Source organism: Dipodomys ordii, unplaced genomic scaffold (genome assembly GCF_000151885.1).
Source record: "Dipodomys ordii isolate 6190 unplaced genomic scaffold, Dord_2.0 Scaffold73, whole genome shotgun sequence".
Lineage (NCBI taxonomy): Eukaryota > Metazoa > Chordata > Mammalia > Rodentia > Heteromyidae > Dipodomys > Dipodomys ordii.
The window spans coordinates 6,156,804-6,172,975 of record NW_012267289.1 but is presented as its reverse complement, the minus strand read 5'-3'; the positions used below and the strand labels follow the sequence as shown (position 1 = coordinate 6,172,975).

Below are 16,172 nucleotides of genomic sequence, written 5' to 3'. Positions count from 1 at the left end.
GAAACTGCATATCATTATCATTGTTTTATAATGCAGCTAAACTAATGAATAATAATTTTAACAGGGTTGTTTGAATTTCATTTGAGCTTGATTTACATTTTTAAATTGCTTATTACTGTAGAAGATGAACTAATCAATACCTCTATGATCCTTTTTTTTCCTCTTTAGGGAACTGTGGTATCCCAATGGTCTTTTTACTATTATTTTTCTTACAGAAATTCTTTTATTTTTTCATGTTGTTTGTGACACTAAAGCTAGTCACACTGAACTTTGTGTATTTTATTTCTTACTTAGAAATAGCTTTATTTTTATTTTTGCCTTTTAACTTTGCATAACAAGCCTTTTAAAATAAAATGTCTACATTTACCACTTTTGCTCATGGACAGCTGAAAGAAGAGACTAATGGGACAAAGAGCAGAGAAGTCAAGGGCAGGCCTGACTTCACACCAGGCCCACAAAGAATGTAGGAGTGTTTGAGGAGTGCTGCATAAGAGCGAAACTGGCTGGGAAGGGGCATGGCTGCTGGGAGAAATTAAAATACAGCTATGCAAACTGTGGGCATGAGCCAAGATGAAAATGAACACACAACACACACATGTACAACTCACACCAACACACATATACACACATAATCACTTAACTTCTTCATAACTCAGACCTATAAGTAAATGTTGACAAAACTTGTGATAACTAAAAATTAAATAGAATTCAGGTACAGGAGAATTTGTTGTCAGATTTCTGAAACAGAAAATTGTATATGTACCAGAATATAGTATAAACATCTAAATATTATTGTAAAGTAATTCTGGGATACAACATATATAAGAGTAAATGTATCACTGCTAAAAGTAAAAACAAAAACAGTAGCTGCAATTATTTACTATATTCACCCTTATTTTTATTCCCACTTATTTGAAGTCACAATTTCCTTTTTATTCTACACCAAGTTACCTTTTGATTTTAAAAAAAAGTCATTGATTTTACTGTTGATCTACCCCCTAGCATCAGAAGATGAATTATAAGAGGAAGAAAACTCAGTAAATATTCAGTCTCTCAGTTGCACTTTTGTTAGAGCTAATCTCACTGAACAATGTCTTCTACTTCCTGACACAATTTCCTTACCTCCTTTCTGAAATTGTTAATTTATCATTAAAATGAATATGTATATACATATATATTTGCCACACCTCATACCTCAATGATTACAGATGCTATTGGCTGGAAAGGATTAACAAGAACTGGCGCAGGGTCCATCTCAGCTAGATCACTGCTTCCATCAAGTTCAGCTTTCTCTCGTTCTCTTTGCTCTCTATTATTTGAGGGGAGAAAAATTGAAATTCCTTTTGAAAAAAAAATGTTGAATCATTCCTAAGAAATATATTTGCAATAGCTGTAAGGTATTTAAATTACTCTTAATAAGTAAGTGAAGAGAAACTCAAACATTATAGAAAAGTAGAAAGGCAATCAAAGAAAATACAAAGTAATTGGCAATTTCAACTCCTATTCTCCTGTTCCTAAGCCTCAAACATAAGTAAGTCTGAACGGGCCAAAAACCCCTTGTGCTACCAGCAGTCTAGAAGTCGAAACTACAGGAGAAACATGGTTCTTATAAGCTTTAAATTCTGTATGGGAAATTGCTGTGAAAGGAACTCCTGCATAACAAACTCGCATCAGAGAACCCCATTACATCATTGGCAAACTCAAGAGGATTAAAACTAGTTGCCATTTTGAGAAAGTTTCAATTGTTAGGAACTAAATAAACTATTCTGGCCTAAACTAATCCTTAGAGACACAGTAGTACTGAGTATGTAGGAAACTTCAACACGACACAGAAGGAATATCAGTGAAAAACCCAGCAATATGTTCAAGCACTGGGCAGCAGGGTAATTTGGGGCATGGATATTGGTCCTATTGCTGATCAGTTGGCTGGGGTCCTTTTGCTCTTTCTAGATAGATGTCAGAAGTAAGCAAGGAGAAGTTCTTCCAGTGCTGGCAATCATGGGCCCCTGTGTCTAAAGCTAAGCTGACAGACCTAGTTGCTTTAAGCTTAAAGTCCTAAACTAGAGGCCTGGTCTTCCAGGCTTTAAAAATTATGGCTCTAGGCACGCAGGAGGAGGCTTATCATTAATAAAAATGTCATGTATTTTGCTCTTCAAGTAAACTGTGCTGCAAAATTATTTTACCTACCTTTCCTCTCGTAATTTTTGCACTCGCTCAGCCCTTTCCCGTTTCTCTTGTTCCTCTTGAGCACGTTGCTCTGTTGTGTCTTTTTGGATGCGTTCATTCAAAGCATCAAAGTCTTTTGCAATAATATGTAGTAGCCAATAAAGGCCTTTTTTAATGGACTTATCAATTTTCTTTCCATACCCCAAAACTGCTGAACAAGGTTCCTGAAACAAAAATTTAACTCAAAGATGAAAAGTTCTCAATACAAATGTATTCAAAAACCATGAAGTAAAATTACTGACAAACCAAAATCAAATGACTTGTTTGTTTATTTAACTTACAAAACAACTTTCAGTGATAAATAACTTTAGTACTATACAAAAATTAAAAGCTTTGACAGATACTATCTGTAAGGTACAACAGATATTATGACCCAAACATTAAGACCAAGAATAGTTATGTGTATTAGAAGATAAAATTAGACTAACCTAAGAAAAGATACTATTTTATAAAAATATCAGGAAATCTTAATTTCTTATACTAACTACTTTATAGCAGTAAATATCAATAAATCCATAGTTTAAAGACTACTGTAGAGCCGAGCACTGGAGAATAGCTTACACCTGCAATCCTAACTACACAAGGGACTGAGATATGAGGATTGAGGTTCTAAGCCAGTCCAGACAGAAAAGTCAGTAAGACTCTATCTCCAATTAATCATCAAAAAGCCAAAATTAGAAATGTGGCTCAAATGATAGTGTGCTATCTAGCTTTGAGCAAAAAAGTTCAGGGACAGTGCCCAGGCCCTGAGTTCAAACTGGATCAGCACAACAGCACAACACACACACACACACACACACACACACACACAGATTGTCTTATAAAGCGAGAATAAATTAATCTTCTGTCATCTTCCTTAAAATTGTATGATAACTCTCCTAATTTTTAAAAATTCATTATAAATTGCATATTTATACTTTTCCTTTCTTAATTTCCATAATTTACAGAATGACATATTGGCATAATTAATATGTCCTAAAATAAAGTCTTAAATTATTAACTAATACTAATAAAACAGAATGAGGATGATTCCTTAAGTGGAAAAAAAATCTTAAAATTATTCTCTAATTGTTTATCACTTTTTTTTTTGGGTCCAGTCGTGGGGCCTGAACTCTGGGCCTGGGCGCTGTCTCTCAGCTCTTTCAGCTCAAGGCTAGTGCTCTACCACTTGAGCCACAGCGCCACTTCCGGCTTTTTTCTTTTTTTGCTTATGTGGTGCTAAGGAATCAAACCCAGGGCCTCAGGCATGCAAGGCAAGCGCTCTACACTGAGCCACCTTCCCAGCCCATGTTTATCAACTTTTAAAAGTTATTTAAACATAATTTAAAAAACAGAGAATATCAATAAAATGAGGAATATATACAGTGGAATTTTATTAATACATCAGAAAGAATAAGATTGTCAAATGGACCTAGAACAAATCATGCTAAGTGAGGTAATCCAAGCTCAGGAATCAAATGGCACATGTTTTCTCTCATATATGGAAGCTAGATTTAAAATATAATTGGACATGATAACCTATACAGGACTCTAGGCACATAAACAGTCAGACTAAAGGAAGATACCCTTGGAGAGGAACCAAAGGTATATACCTTCTCTAGCATTTAAATTTTACTTACCAAAACAAACTCCCAAAGATGAAAGCATGGGTTTTGTTGTTGTTATTGCTGTTGGTGATGGCGATGGTTTTTGTTTTTGTTACTTTTTGGGGGGGGGTCAAAATGGGGTGCAGAGAGGAAGGAAGAGTTAACAAATGGAATCATGCTACTTGGTATACACTAGGTGGAAAATAAACATGTGGCCAGGGCCAGAGCAGGGTGGGGAGAGGTGTGGAGGGGGAGGAATTGGGAGAAAATGAAGGAAGGGGTGACATTGCCTCAAAAAAATAAATGTATACATTACCTGACATGAAATGGTAACCCCTCCGTGTAACACCTTAATAATAACAATAAAATTGTATTTAAAAAAATTAAAATCACTTACTATTTGACACAGGCACTTGTGCTCATTGACCAGTTTTTCCAGAGAAAGACATTCAATCACATCAGCTTCTCCTAAAGCCCCTTCCTTGTCTTGTTTATTTGCCAAACTAGGAAGACAAGGAAGTGGTATTATAGCAAATGTATATTTAGATGACAACTTAAAAATAATCTGACCATGTTCTTTTCTTCCAAAGTTTAAAACCTACTGATTATAGAAGAAACTGATTTTAGAATGTATTGTAGTCCTAAGTTTTTCCTTATTTTCTATTGTTATAAGTTTGAAAGCAGTAGCCTATAAAAAGAAAACCAAGTAAGGAGGAATGTCAAGGAAGCAAGGACCATAGGAAAATTGGCACACACCTGTAATCCCAGCACTTCGAAGCTAAACAGGAAGACTTCAAATTCTAGGTTACATTGCAAGATTCTGTGTCTCAACACACAGATGGGGAAGATCATGGAGGGAAAGATGAAGGGAGAGGACAGAGGAAAGGGGGAAGAAAAAGTAGATCAATAAAAAAGCTACAAACAGAAAAATGAATAGGCTCCTTTCCACAGTCTACAACTGAAAAGTATATCCTTCTTTAAAAAAAAAGTATACAGTTATTTCATGATCTTATCTTCTTAAAATACAAAACATATTATATTTTAACTGCCAAACATTTATTCTAAGTTTGTAATATTTTAGTTTATCTCTATTTCTAATTTTATACATGGCAAAAGACATAGTTAGCAAGATAAACTGAAAGCCCACAGAATGGGAGAAGATCTTTACTAGCAGCAGACAAAGGTCTCATATCTAAATACTTAAAACTCAAAAATTCAACCCTCCAAAAACAAATCCTCAAAGAAACAACCCAATTAATAAATGAGCTAAAGACATAAAGAGAGACTTCTCTGAAGAAGAAATAAGAATGGCCAATAGACTCATAAGGAGATGTTCAACATATCTGGCCATAAAAGAAATGCAAATGAAAACAACATCGAGATTCCACATCACCCAGTTAGAATGACCATGATCAAGAAAATTAATAATAACAGATGCTGGCGGGGATGTAACTGAAAGGGAATGCTACTACACGATGGATGGGAATGTAAACTTGTTCAACTACTCTGGAAAGCAGTATACAGATTCCTCAAAATACTAAATATACAGCTTTCTATGACCCAGCAATGTCATTCCTGGGCATTTATCCAGTTGACCACAAAGTGACCACACTAAAGCTACCAATAATGTAGGAACATTTCTATAAAAACACTCAATTTACTGGACACCTAAGCACTTCTAATTTACTTGGTGTAGCACTAAGCTTCAATATATATGGTATATGTTTGTGTTTGTGTATGTACATGCATATACGTAAGTACGCACACACACACACATTTTAGAGACAACTAGTGTACAAAATGAAAAATCAAACTAACTTTTCTAAAGAAAAACAAATGTCAGCCAGATCCTGGTGGCTCACACCTGTAATCCTACCTGCTTAAGTGGCTGAAATCTGAAGATCAGAGCTGAAAGCCATCTGAGGAAGGAAAGGCCAAGAGACCTATCTCAACTTAACCAACAGATAACCAGAAGTGGAGCTGTGGCTCAAAGTGGTAGAGCTCTATAGCCTTGAGCAAAAAAGCTCAGGGACAGCCCTGAGTTCAAGCCCTGTAACTAGAACAATAAATACAGAAGGAATTACTATGAAATAGCACTGTTTACCTGCTAGATAGTGGGGGGAGGTGGGAATGGGGAGTATCAATAAGTTCAATAAAACACAATTGGTCTTCTGAACTCCTGAATTCCACATCCACGGATTAAACCAACCAAAGTCAGATAAAAAATATTTGGGGAAAAATAAAGTTGTACTAAATGTATACTGACTTGTTTCTTGCTACTCATTCCTCCCCCAAAACATACTGTATTAACAACTATTAATACAGCACTTTCATTTTGAGATCTAAGAAATCTGGAAATAATTCCAGTTATACAAGGACATACGTGTAAGGTTAGGCAAATGGAACACTATTTTATATAGGGTTTAGAATATCTGTGGATTTTGATAATGAAGGGTACTAGAACCAATCTCCTATGGAAACCTAAAAACAACCATACTGTACTAGTCAGGTTTGACAGACTTTTCGCAAGAAAAAAAAAGATTTAATTAAAAAATTAATAAACACATAGCAAAATTTAATGAACCTCTATCATATACCTTTAAAAATCACTGGTACCATATACTTTAAATAATCTGTTATTATCCCTTTTTCTCTCTTGGTCACTTCACCCCCAAACTTTAAAATTAAATAACATCACACCAAACGGAATGAGTAATATCTTTAATATTAAATGGGGTCAACATTCCCAGTATAATTTTATAAGAATGTGTTCAAAATCAGATCATATAATTATGATTTAGACAAAAAGGTGTTAAATCTTTTAAAATTTACATTATCAATCCCACACACTTTTCCTCCCATCAAATTTATCTGAAAATAAAATATTTTCTCTATAGCATTCAGGCTCAGTCAGAAACAGTCCCCTTCAAATGTGAGGGTAAGTACAACTCCAAAAGTCTTTTACTTTTCAGTATGAAACAATGTCCTGGGCATCTAGTCTTTTCAGGGAAAATATATTTTAAAGACCAAAAGTTGGGCATTGTGATCCATCATTATCATGGACTTTTGACTATTTCCTAACCCTTTCAATACTAGGGTTATTTTCTTTTTAAATTATGAGCATATGGTTTTAACTTCAAGTTAAAGATGACTGTTTTTAATTAGCATCTCACATCTTTGTATCTCTTTACTTTTGTGTTGAAAATTGTAAGTTCTACATAGTATTGGCATTATCTAATTGCTTTATCCTTCCTACATGAGTTTCAACTTAATGTATCATTACTAAGATTTATTAAATGCAGTTTAAGAGCTTTTTGTGGTTATTTTGGTCTGTTTATCACACTAACAATTTACCAAATACTGGGCTTCAAAACCACTTGAATACCACTTCTTTGTGTAGCCATACCACAGCTAGAAATGTAGCTAAACTCATTTGTTCCAGGGTGCTTTTGCTTTTTTAGGGATAATTTGGTTCTTTAAGATATAATTTTTAAAATGATTACATGGTTCCAAATCCAAAGCTATATAACAAAGCACGGACGGGAAGAACCATTGAGTATCTGTCCCTTCTCCTCTCCTCATTCAAATATAGACAGTAAGAACTAATGAATATCTGACCCTTCTTAACATGAAACTTTCTTTCTTTTTTTTTTTTTTTTGGGGGGTCCGGTCGTGGGTCCTGAACTCTGGGCCTGGGCACTGTCCCTCAGCTCTTCAGCTCAAGGCTAGCGCTCTACCACTTGAGCCACAGCGCCACTTCCGGCTTTTTTCTTTTTGCTTATGTGGTGCTGAGGAATCGAACCCAGGGCCTCAAGCATGCAAGGCAAGCACTCTACCACTGAGCCACCTTCCCAGCCCAACTTTCTTTCTTTTTAAAAACATAAACAAGTATATGATGAAAGTGGAACATTTTGTTTTGTTTTGTGTAAGTACTAACTCTTGAACTCCAAGCTTTGAGCTCTGACTGCTCAGCTTCAACAACCACCCCTATCCGGTCACGCTGGTAGTCTTACCATTTGAATACTCTACTTCCTGGTTTCTGATGGCTAATTGGGAATGACACCTTAAAGGATTTGTTTCCACAGGTATACTTCTAACTAAAATTCTGAGACCTCAGCTTCCTGAGTAGTGAGGGTTTTATAGACCTTATGGGTATTATGAACTTACTTAGTATGGAGTGTGCATTGTGTATGTAACATTTAAAATACTGTATACGTCTTTCATGGAGTGTTTTTTTAAACTAAACATTTTCTTCCTTGTAGATTATAAAACTGAAAATTGATCTAGTGTATACCTTGTGCTCCAACATGGATTCTGTAATTCTCCACTGAAGTATTTTGTTTTTCCCTGTTTTGTTTTTATAGAAAGTACTACTGTGTAGATAATGTAGAAATGGACTTACAAAGACTGAAAAATACTCAGTGGTGTGCAATATACAATCTTTTTGTGTGTGTGGTGGGCAGAATCTAGGAAATAGAACTTCTAAATCAAATAATAAATGCAAATGTTATTTTAATATCTATGATAATGATGTTACTCCTATTGATCTAAAATAGCATCTCAGAAAAAAAAGAAAAAGAATTTAGAAATTTGCTCTTACAGAGAATTTATTTCTAGTTTTTCTCATAAATATTTTCTCCTTGTAATATTAATTTTGGATTGTTATAGTAGTATAATAAATCATTAATATTGTTTACAATTTTAGTATTCTATGTTAAAATTATAGAGAAAATATTTTAAGTTACATATTAGTATAGTTAAAAAGAAAAGTCTGGCAGAAAGTTTAAGATCATGAGGTCTTTATTGGTTGTCCTACTTCTGAAATTCTATGACTTTATGAGCTATTACCTTAGGGAGTTTTCTAAAGTAGGACAGATACAATCATAAATGAAATAGAAGTTTTTATACCAACTATGTTTTTATGCCCATTTCTTCTTATTTAATTCTATATTTTAACAGGTTTTTATCTACAGAAAAAAGAAACATTTGTTTATGTATAAATACAATGTTGAAGTAATATATTTTATATTCAATGTATATATATAAGCAATTTAACAAAAGCTTTAAGCAGTTTAACCAAAGCAGTTTAACAAAAGCTTCCAGTTACCAACTAGCTCCAATGAAAATGATCTTCCTTTAATCTAAAGAACAGGCGTTTAACAGGAAGAACCAGATTCTCCAGGTGTGAAGTAAGCAATCTGTTCTCATTTAATATGACTAGCAAAAGTACAGCTTTATCTCTAACTTATTTGAATTCATTATTTGCCTTTCATTTAACTATGTAAGAACCATAAGAAATCAGCCTGTGACCTATAACATAGAGATCTCAGTATTTTGATGAAACATATCATTAGCTGGCACTCAGATTTTCTTTCAGAGAAAGGACTCCAACATCACAGGTGGAAAAACAGCAACAGGAACAAGCAAAAAGTAAGTTATTCTTTTTGTACATTTAACATAGGGATATCCCTAGAAGAAATCTAGTTTTACTGTGGAAGTTAAACGTAGCTCCACACACTAGTTAAAACTACTTCTTTTGTTCAGATTTGGAAAGAGCCAAAACATAGCTGATCTGTTCATATACTGTGCTGATAAGCTGGAAAAGGATTTAGTGGTAGAGCTCTTAGTTAATTAGCTTTAAAGGAAATAATTTTTAACTTCTTTAAGGAATGGCTTCTCATTTTGGAAACAGTAGAAAATCAACTCTTATAAAAAATAAATCTAAAATCCTTTCTTCAATAGACAATAAATTAATCATGGTATGTTTGCTTGAGAGAATATTTTTATATTTAACAGTGACAAGAGGCTAATGCCCAAAAGCCTAACCTTCAAAGTTACGGCAGTTTTCCACATAGTTTTAATGAGTTCCTTCATGCTGGTTTCCAGCATGAAGAAAAAAAAATCTTATTGTAAGAGGAATAATACAAAATATAAAAAGACTCAGCTACCTATTTACTATGTCAGCTAGCATATTGAAAGTATTTAAATTACAGAATTTAACATAAAGTTTTCAAAGCATTAAATTAATGCAGTGTTTAATTCTGCATTGTTTCAATGTAACATCTCTGAGTAGGTCAGATGCTTCCTAAGTCATTTTATAAATGATACTTTTAAATTTAATAAATATCCCATTTCATACTAAAATAATTATGGTATTTTAACAGTAGACTTAAGGTTGGTTTTGTGACATATTATATAGATCAATCATTATATAGATCAATGAATGTATATATAGGTTAGTTGAATCAGGAAGTACAAGTTAAAAAATCATGTAAAGCTGGGCACTGGTGGCTCTCGCCTGTTATCCTAGCTATTCAGGAGGCTGAGATCTGAAGATTGTGGTTCAAGGCCAGCCTGGGTAGGAAAGTCTGTGAAACTCTTATCTCCAATAAACCACCAGAAAACCAGAAGTGGCGCTGTGGTTCAAGTGGTAGAGTGCTAGCCTTGTGCTGAAGAGCTGAGGGACAGCGCTCAGACCCAGAGTTCAAGACCCATGACCGACTAAAAAAAAAAAATCATGTAAGTTTTAAGAAAAATCTTAAAAGATCTTACTATTCAAGTTAATGTAATAACATTAACTTATTTACACTAAATAAAAAGGAGAAAAAAGCATTAAATAGGTATTTTACAAAAATGTCTAACTTAAATGATATGTATAACATAGTAATTCTTAATTCATTTTAGACACAATCTAATTTTTTACCCTTAATTTAAGGAGCCAAAGGAGCTGAAATTCCAGTAAGATCCAATGCTTTAACCTAAATCTAGAGAAATGTTACAAATTGTCATTAATGGTAGGGGAAAAAAAAAGGAGGGAGTAAAAATGCTTGATAGGCATAAAAATGCATCTTATAATTTTGAAAAAGAGAAAAAGAAAAAGGGAAATAATCTTTCTTGGGTAGAATCCAGTAATGCTTCTCCAGAAATATTTTATTTGACAGAAAGGACTATGTCAGGGCATTTGTGAATATATAATACATTTATCCCATTATTATAAATTATTATGAACTTTTTATTCATGTTTGTCTTTACCAATTTTCATTATCTGTAATAGAGTGAATAAAGTTTTATATGAATCACTCAAATCTACTTTTGCTATTTCCCAGAACAAATGATTAAAGCTGATTGCCTTATGTACAATTATTGTTCTAGAAGATATAATTACTGTTTTATATTGACCATCTTGTATAATACTACATTTGACAGTGTTATCTTATATTCCTTCCTAACCTATCTTCTTACAAATTTTTCAAGTTTGATATTGCAGCTTATTAAAATTTTTTGCCTCAAATGTGAAAAAATGTAAGATTTGACTTGTTCTACTCACAAATGAAATAAATTATCCCTCACAAGTGAAGTAGAATACAGGAAATGTAAAAGTAATAATTGTAAGTCTTATTCTATAGCTTAGAAATCTATTTCCATAAATTCAACTGTCTGAAGTTCTTTTTCACTATTACTACAGAAAATCAGCAAGAAAATAAAAATGTACAAAGCTAACTTGAATTAAATACTTAAAACAGAATATTCTAAATAACTTACAGACAAGAAAAAAATGAGGTACAACGAAAGTTTAGCAATGCAGATGCAAATATACATAGCAATGTTTTTAAGTAAACTTCCAACATCTATAAAGGGCTTTTTCTGCTAAAAAACAAATTTCAAGGTCTTACCCCTTATGATCTGGCTTTTTTCCTCAATATTCACCTAACCTAACTGCCTCTTTTAAGAATTCATCCTTAGCTGGATGCTGGTGACTCGTGCCTGTAATACTAGCTACTCAGGAAGCTGAGATCCTCAGATCTCAGTTCAAAGCCAGCCCAGGCAGGAAAGTCCAAGAGACTTTTATCTGCAGTTAACCAGCAGACCACATATAATATTATTAACCATCATCATCATCTAGTCTCATGGCACTTAGTACCATACATATATTCTGATACAGCCTCTTCTAAAACCATCACAAAAGACATTAAATGGCTTTTTAAAATTCAAGATATGCTGTGAAAATATTTCACCACTTCATTTTATTTGTGTGCATATAATTTTACATAAATATTAATCATGTCCATTGACTTGATTTCTTGTAAATTTGCTAGGAAAGATGGATTAATGCTAACATTATTAGCATTTTCAAAATTAGACTATTTTATAAATATGTACTCAGGTTTCATAAAGACATCACTGAATACAAACTTGTACATATTTTGTTCTAAAATAGTCTGGATACCTTTGCAAAGGTGTTAAGAAAAATCAGCAAAATACAATCAAAGGCATCTTTTCAGATATATAAAATGTATAAGCAAATAGAGCTATATAAAATAATATGTAATCTAGAGATATCAGAAAACAAGTTCAAAATTACCTGTATTGCTTAAAACTCACACAGAATGTACTTGTCACTGAACTGGTTTAAACTGAATATGCATATTTAGTAATCTATTTTTAACATTACATAGATCACATTCCATAGGTAAAGCATATTTAGTAATGAAAATTCTTCTAGTTCTAAAGATTAAACCTAAAAATTGGAATTATGCTCTAAAGTACTATTTATTAAGGCAAAGCATGTCACAGATAGCATACAGATATTAAAGAACTTATTGTGTGCAAGTTTCCCCATCACTTCTTTCTCCCTACTGTATTAAACTCACAGCAACCCTACATTATGTATTTTCTATTACTTTTCCTATTTCATCATTCTTTTTGCCTACCCTAGTTTTTAAAAAATACTATTATTATTATTGCTATTTTATTTATATTTTGGAGACAAGATGTCACCATGTGGTACAGGCTACCCTCAAACTTGCACTAGTGATCCTATTGCTTTAGCCTCCTACATATTGTAGTAGTCTTGTGTCACCATGCCTAGATGACTTTTCTAATTTTTTTAAAGCTTCTTTTTAAAAGAAACAAGGATTTCTTTCCTTTCCTTCTTCTTTTCTTTTTTCTTTTCCTTCTTTCTTTCTTTTCAGATAGGAAATAGTTATCTGAGGCCAACTGCTTCTGGAAAAAAAATATAAAATTTATCTTTGTTTAATATAGTCATTTTCTCTGTTTAAGAGAAAAGTGAAGATGAAAGACCGACTTCAAGAACTAAAGCAGAGAACAAAAGAAATTGAACTCTCTACAAACAATCAGTTACTGACTATGGAGTCAGAGGAACAAGGGGTGTTTGTACAGCAAGCTGTTATTTATGAAAGAGAACCTGTAGCTGAAAAGCACCTACATGAGATCCAAAAGCTACAGGAGAACATTAGCAATTTTGCAGATAATGTTCATCAATTTGGACAGCAACAAAAAAGTCTAGTGGCTTCCATGAGAAGGTTTAGTCTACTCAAGAGAGACACTAGCATTGCAAAGGAGATAAAATGCCAAGCAGAAAACATTAACAGAGGTTTGGCTAATTTAGTTAAAGAACTTAAAAAGTCAGAGGTTGAAAATGGTCCAACATCTGTGGTCACAAGGATACTTAAGTCTCAGTATGCTGCCATGTTCCGCCATTTTCAGCAAACCATGGTTATGTACAATGAAACAATAGCAGCAAAGCAAGAGAAATGCAAGACATTTATATTCCGTCAACTTGAAGTTGCTGGAAAAGAACTGCCTGAAGAAGAAGTAAATGATATGCTTCATCAAGGAAAATGGGAAGTTTTTAATGAAAGCTTCCTTACAGAAATCAATATCACTAAAACACAACTCTCAGAGATTGAACAGAGACACAAAGAACTTGTTAATTTGGAGAACCACATAAAAGATTTACGGGATCTTTTCATTCAAATTTCTCTTTTAGTGGAGGAACAAGGAGAGAGTATCAACAATATTGAAATGATGGTGAACAGTACAAAAGATTATGTTAACAATACTACAGAGAAATTTGGACTTGCTGTAAAATACAAAAGAAGAAATCCTTGCAGGGAACTGTGCTGTTGCTGTTGTCCCTGTTGTGGCTCAAAATGAAGAAGTTACTCTAGAAACTTTTCTAGTTTTTAGGTAAAAGATACTTCAGTGTCTTGTTTGTATTTCTTCATTTCACTGTTCCATTCACATGCATTCCATAATCCTAAGTTATAATTACTCCCATTAGCATTTCCCACTAGATTTATAGAAACTTTGGAAGTTCGTGATAAATCAAATCCTGACGTTAATACACAAAAATATTAATACACCACACTGAAGTTAGATTCATCCTAGATATAAGGGAATGGTTCAATATGTACACAAATACACTTAACAAAGATTGATCACATTTATACAGTGAAAGACAAAAATCTCCATGATGATCTCAATAAGTGCACAAAATGAATGTACTTGCTCATAAAAAAATTTAAAAATATTAAGAAGGAAATGTACTGCAATACAATAAAGGCTATGTGCCAATGCCATACTGTATGTTTGGAAAAGCTGAAATCATTTCCTCTAAGATCAAAAATAAATCAGTGTTTATCACTATAATGTGTATCTATATAAAGACAATTCACTTATCATCTATTGTGTGATGTAACTTGTTACTTAGATATATTGTGCACCTCACTACAATCTAAGCTCTAGAGGCCATATACATGTATTGTTCCTTTTGTTTCCACAAATACATCCTTCTCACCAAAATAATGTGTAGCATATAGTAGATACTCAGTAAATATTTGTTGAATATATTAACGGGAAAAATACATGTACAAAATAAAGATAATTTAGTTAAGATGCACATAATTATTTCACAAATGGCCAGCATTCATTAAAGTTCACCTTTCATATGTATCTCTATTAACGTTTTACTTCAGATTCAATAAAGATGTGAACTGATTACATGAACCAATTTCCTTACTAAATTTACAAAAAAAAATTTTCTTGTGAAAATACCATGCAAAGGAGTTACAATTACATGGGCAAGAAAATAAGTTCATTTCTTATCAAGCATTGTTGCCTCCTCCTTTGTTTCCCCTTCCTAAAGTAAAGCTTTACTAGTGAAGTCTGAAACAAAATTTTAGCATTTGCAATCAAATCTTCCAAGCTGCATTATTTTAAAATCTGTTTACGACTGTTTCTAAAAACACTGAGAAAGTATACTTACAATTTTTCATCTATCCACAATAAGTTGTTTGTTTTAAAAAAGATAAATCCTTAATAATGAGTCAGGAAATGAGCCAAAAGCAACAAAACACAAAGAAAGCTAATTGAAAGTTAATTGAAAGTCAGAGCAACTTAAAATATAAGCTAAAATGCAGGAAAAGGTGATACTGTTCAAAAAGAAATGTGTTTAATATCTCACTTATATAACTGTAACTCTGCGGTATATAACATTCACAGTAAAAATTTTAAAAACAAACAAACAGCAATCCCACTTATGGGCATTTACCCAAATGATCACAAACAAAACCATACTAAAGCTACCAGCACAACTATATTTACTGCAGCAGTATTTACCATAGCTAAGATATGGAACCAACCCAGATACCCCTCAGTAGATGAATGGATGAAAATGTGGTATATATACACAATGGAATTCTATGCCTCCATCAGAAAGAATGACATTGCCCCATTTGTTAGGAAATGGAAAGACTTGGAAAAAATTATATTAAGTGAAGTAAGCCAGGCCCAAAGAAACATAGGTCCCATGGTTTCCCTTATTTGCCATAACTAGTATATATCTGGGACAAGCAGAAAAGGTCAAAAGCTATGTATGTATGACCAGATAAGATGATGTTAAGCGAAATGAACCCCAAGATAGGGACAAAAGTGTTTTTGTTTTCTTTCTTGCTATCATTTCTAACGTATCTATAATGTATCATGTGGTTTTTTTTGTTGCTTTGTATGTCCCTTCCCCAAGGTATAACCTGTTTTCACTGTATTTGATGTCGGTCTAATTTGGGGAGGGGAAGGGAAAAAACAAAATATTTAAATAGGGATACAGGTTGACCCATTGCAACAATGAGATGTACAAGACACTGTTAAACAACAATTTTTACTATATAGGTGGGGGTGGGGCAGTAGGGGAGGTAAGGAGAGAAGGGATAGTAGGGGAAAAACAAAGGAGAAGGTAACAATGCTTGATAAGAAATGCACTCATTACCTAGCTCATGTAACTGTAACCCATTTGTACAGTATTTTCACAATAAAAAACATTTAAAAAAAGAAAAATGAGGGAAGGAGTGGGGAGGGGAGGGATGGGAGAGAATGTTGAAAGGGTGACATTGATTAAGACATATTGTATTCAAGGAGGAGGCTGCAATGCTTGGTAAGAAATGTACGCATTATCCTGCCCATGCAATTGTAACCCCTCTGTACAGTATGTTCACAAATAAAATAAAATAAAATTAAAAAAAAAATGAAAAAAAAAGACATATTGTATTCATAAACAGCTTT

At 33.2% G+C, this 16,172-nt stretch overlaps 2 protein-coding genes across 4 annotated transcripts in view; one reads left to right on the top strand and one right to left on the bottom strand.

The window, feature by feature from the left end:
• The window catches only part of Arl13b (ADP-ribosylation factor-like 13B), a 42,846-nt gene that overhangs the window by 11,084 nt on the left and 15,590 nt on the right, over nucleotides 1-16,172 (bottom strand). For all 3 annotated transcript variants that reach the window (XM_013024175.1, XM_013024176.1, XM_013024177.1), the window contains exons 4-6: nucleotides 4,210-4,315; nucleotides 2,188-2,390; nucleotides 1,195-1,309 (exon numbers count right to left, since the gene is read on the bottom strand). In XM_013024175.1, the coding sequence (XP_012879629.1) occupies nucleotides 1,195-1,309; nucleotides 2,188-2,390; nucleotides 4,210-4,315 (424 nt within the window). The remainder of the gene's footprint in view (nucleotides 1-1,194; nucleotides 1,310-2,187; nucleotides 2,391-4,209; nucleotides 4,316-16,172) is intronic.
• Stx19 (syntaxin 19) lies at nucleotides 12,885-13,769 on the top strand. Its single transcript, XM_013024178.1, has one exon. The coding sequence runs from the start codon at nucleotides 12,885-12,887 to the stop codon at nucleotides 13,767-13,769; it is 885 nt and encodes a 294-aa protein (XP_012879632.1).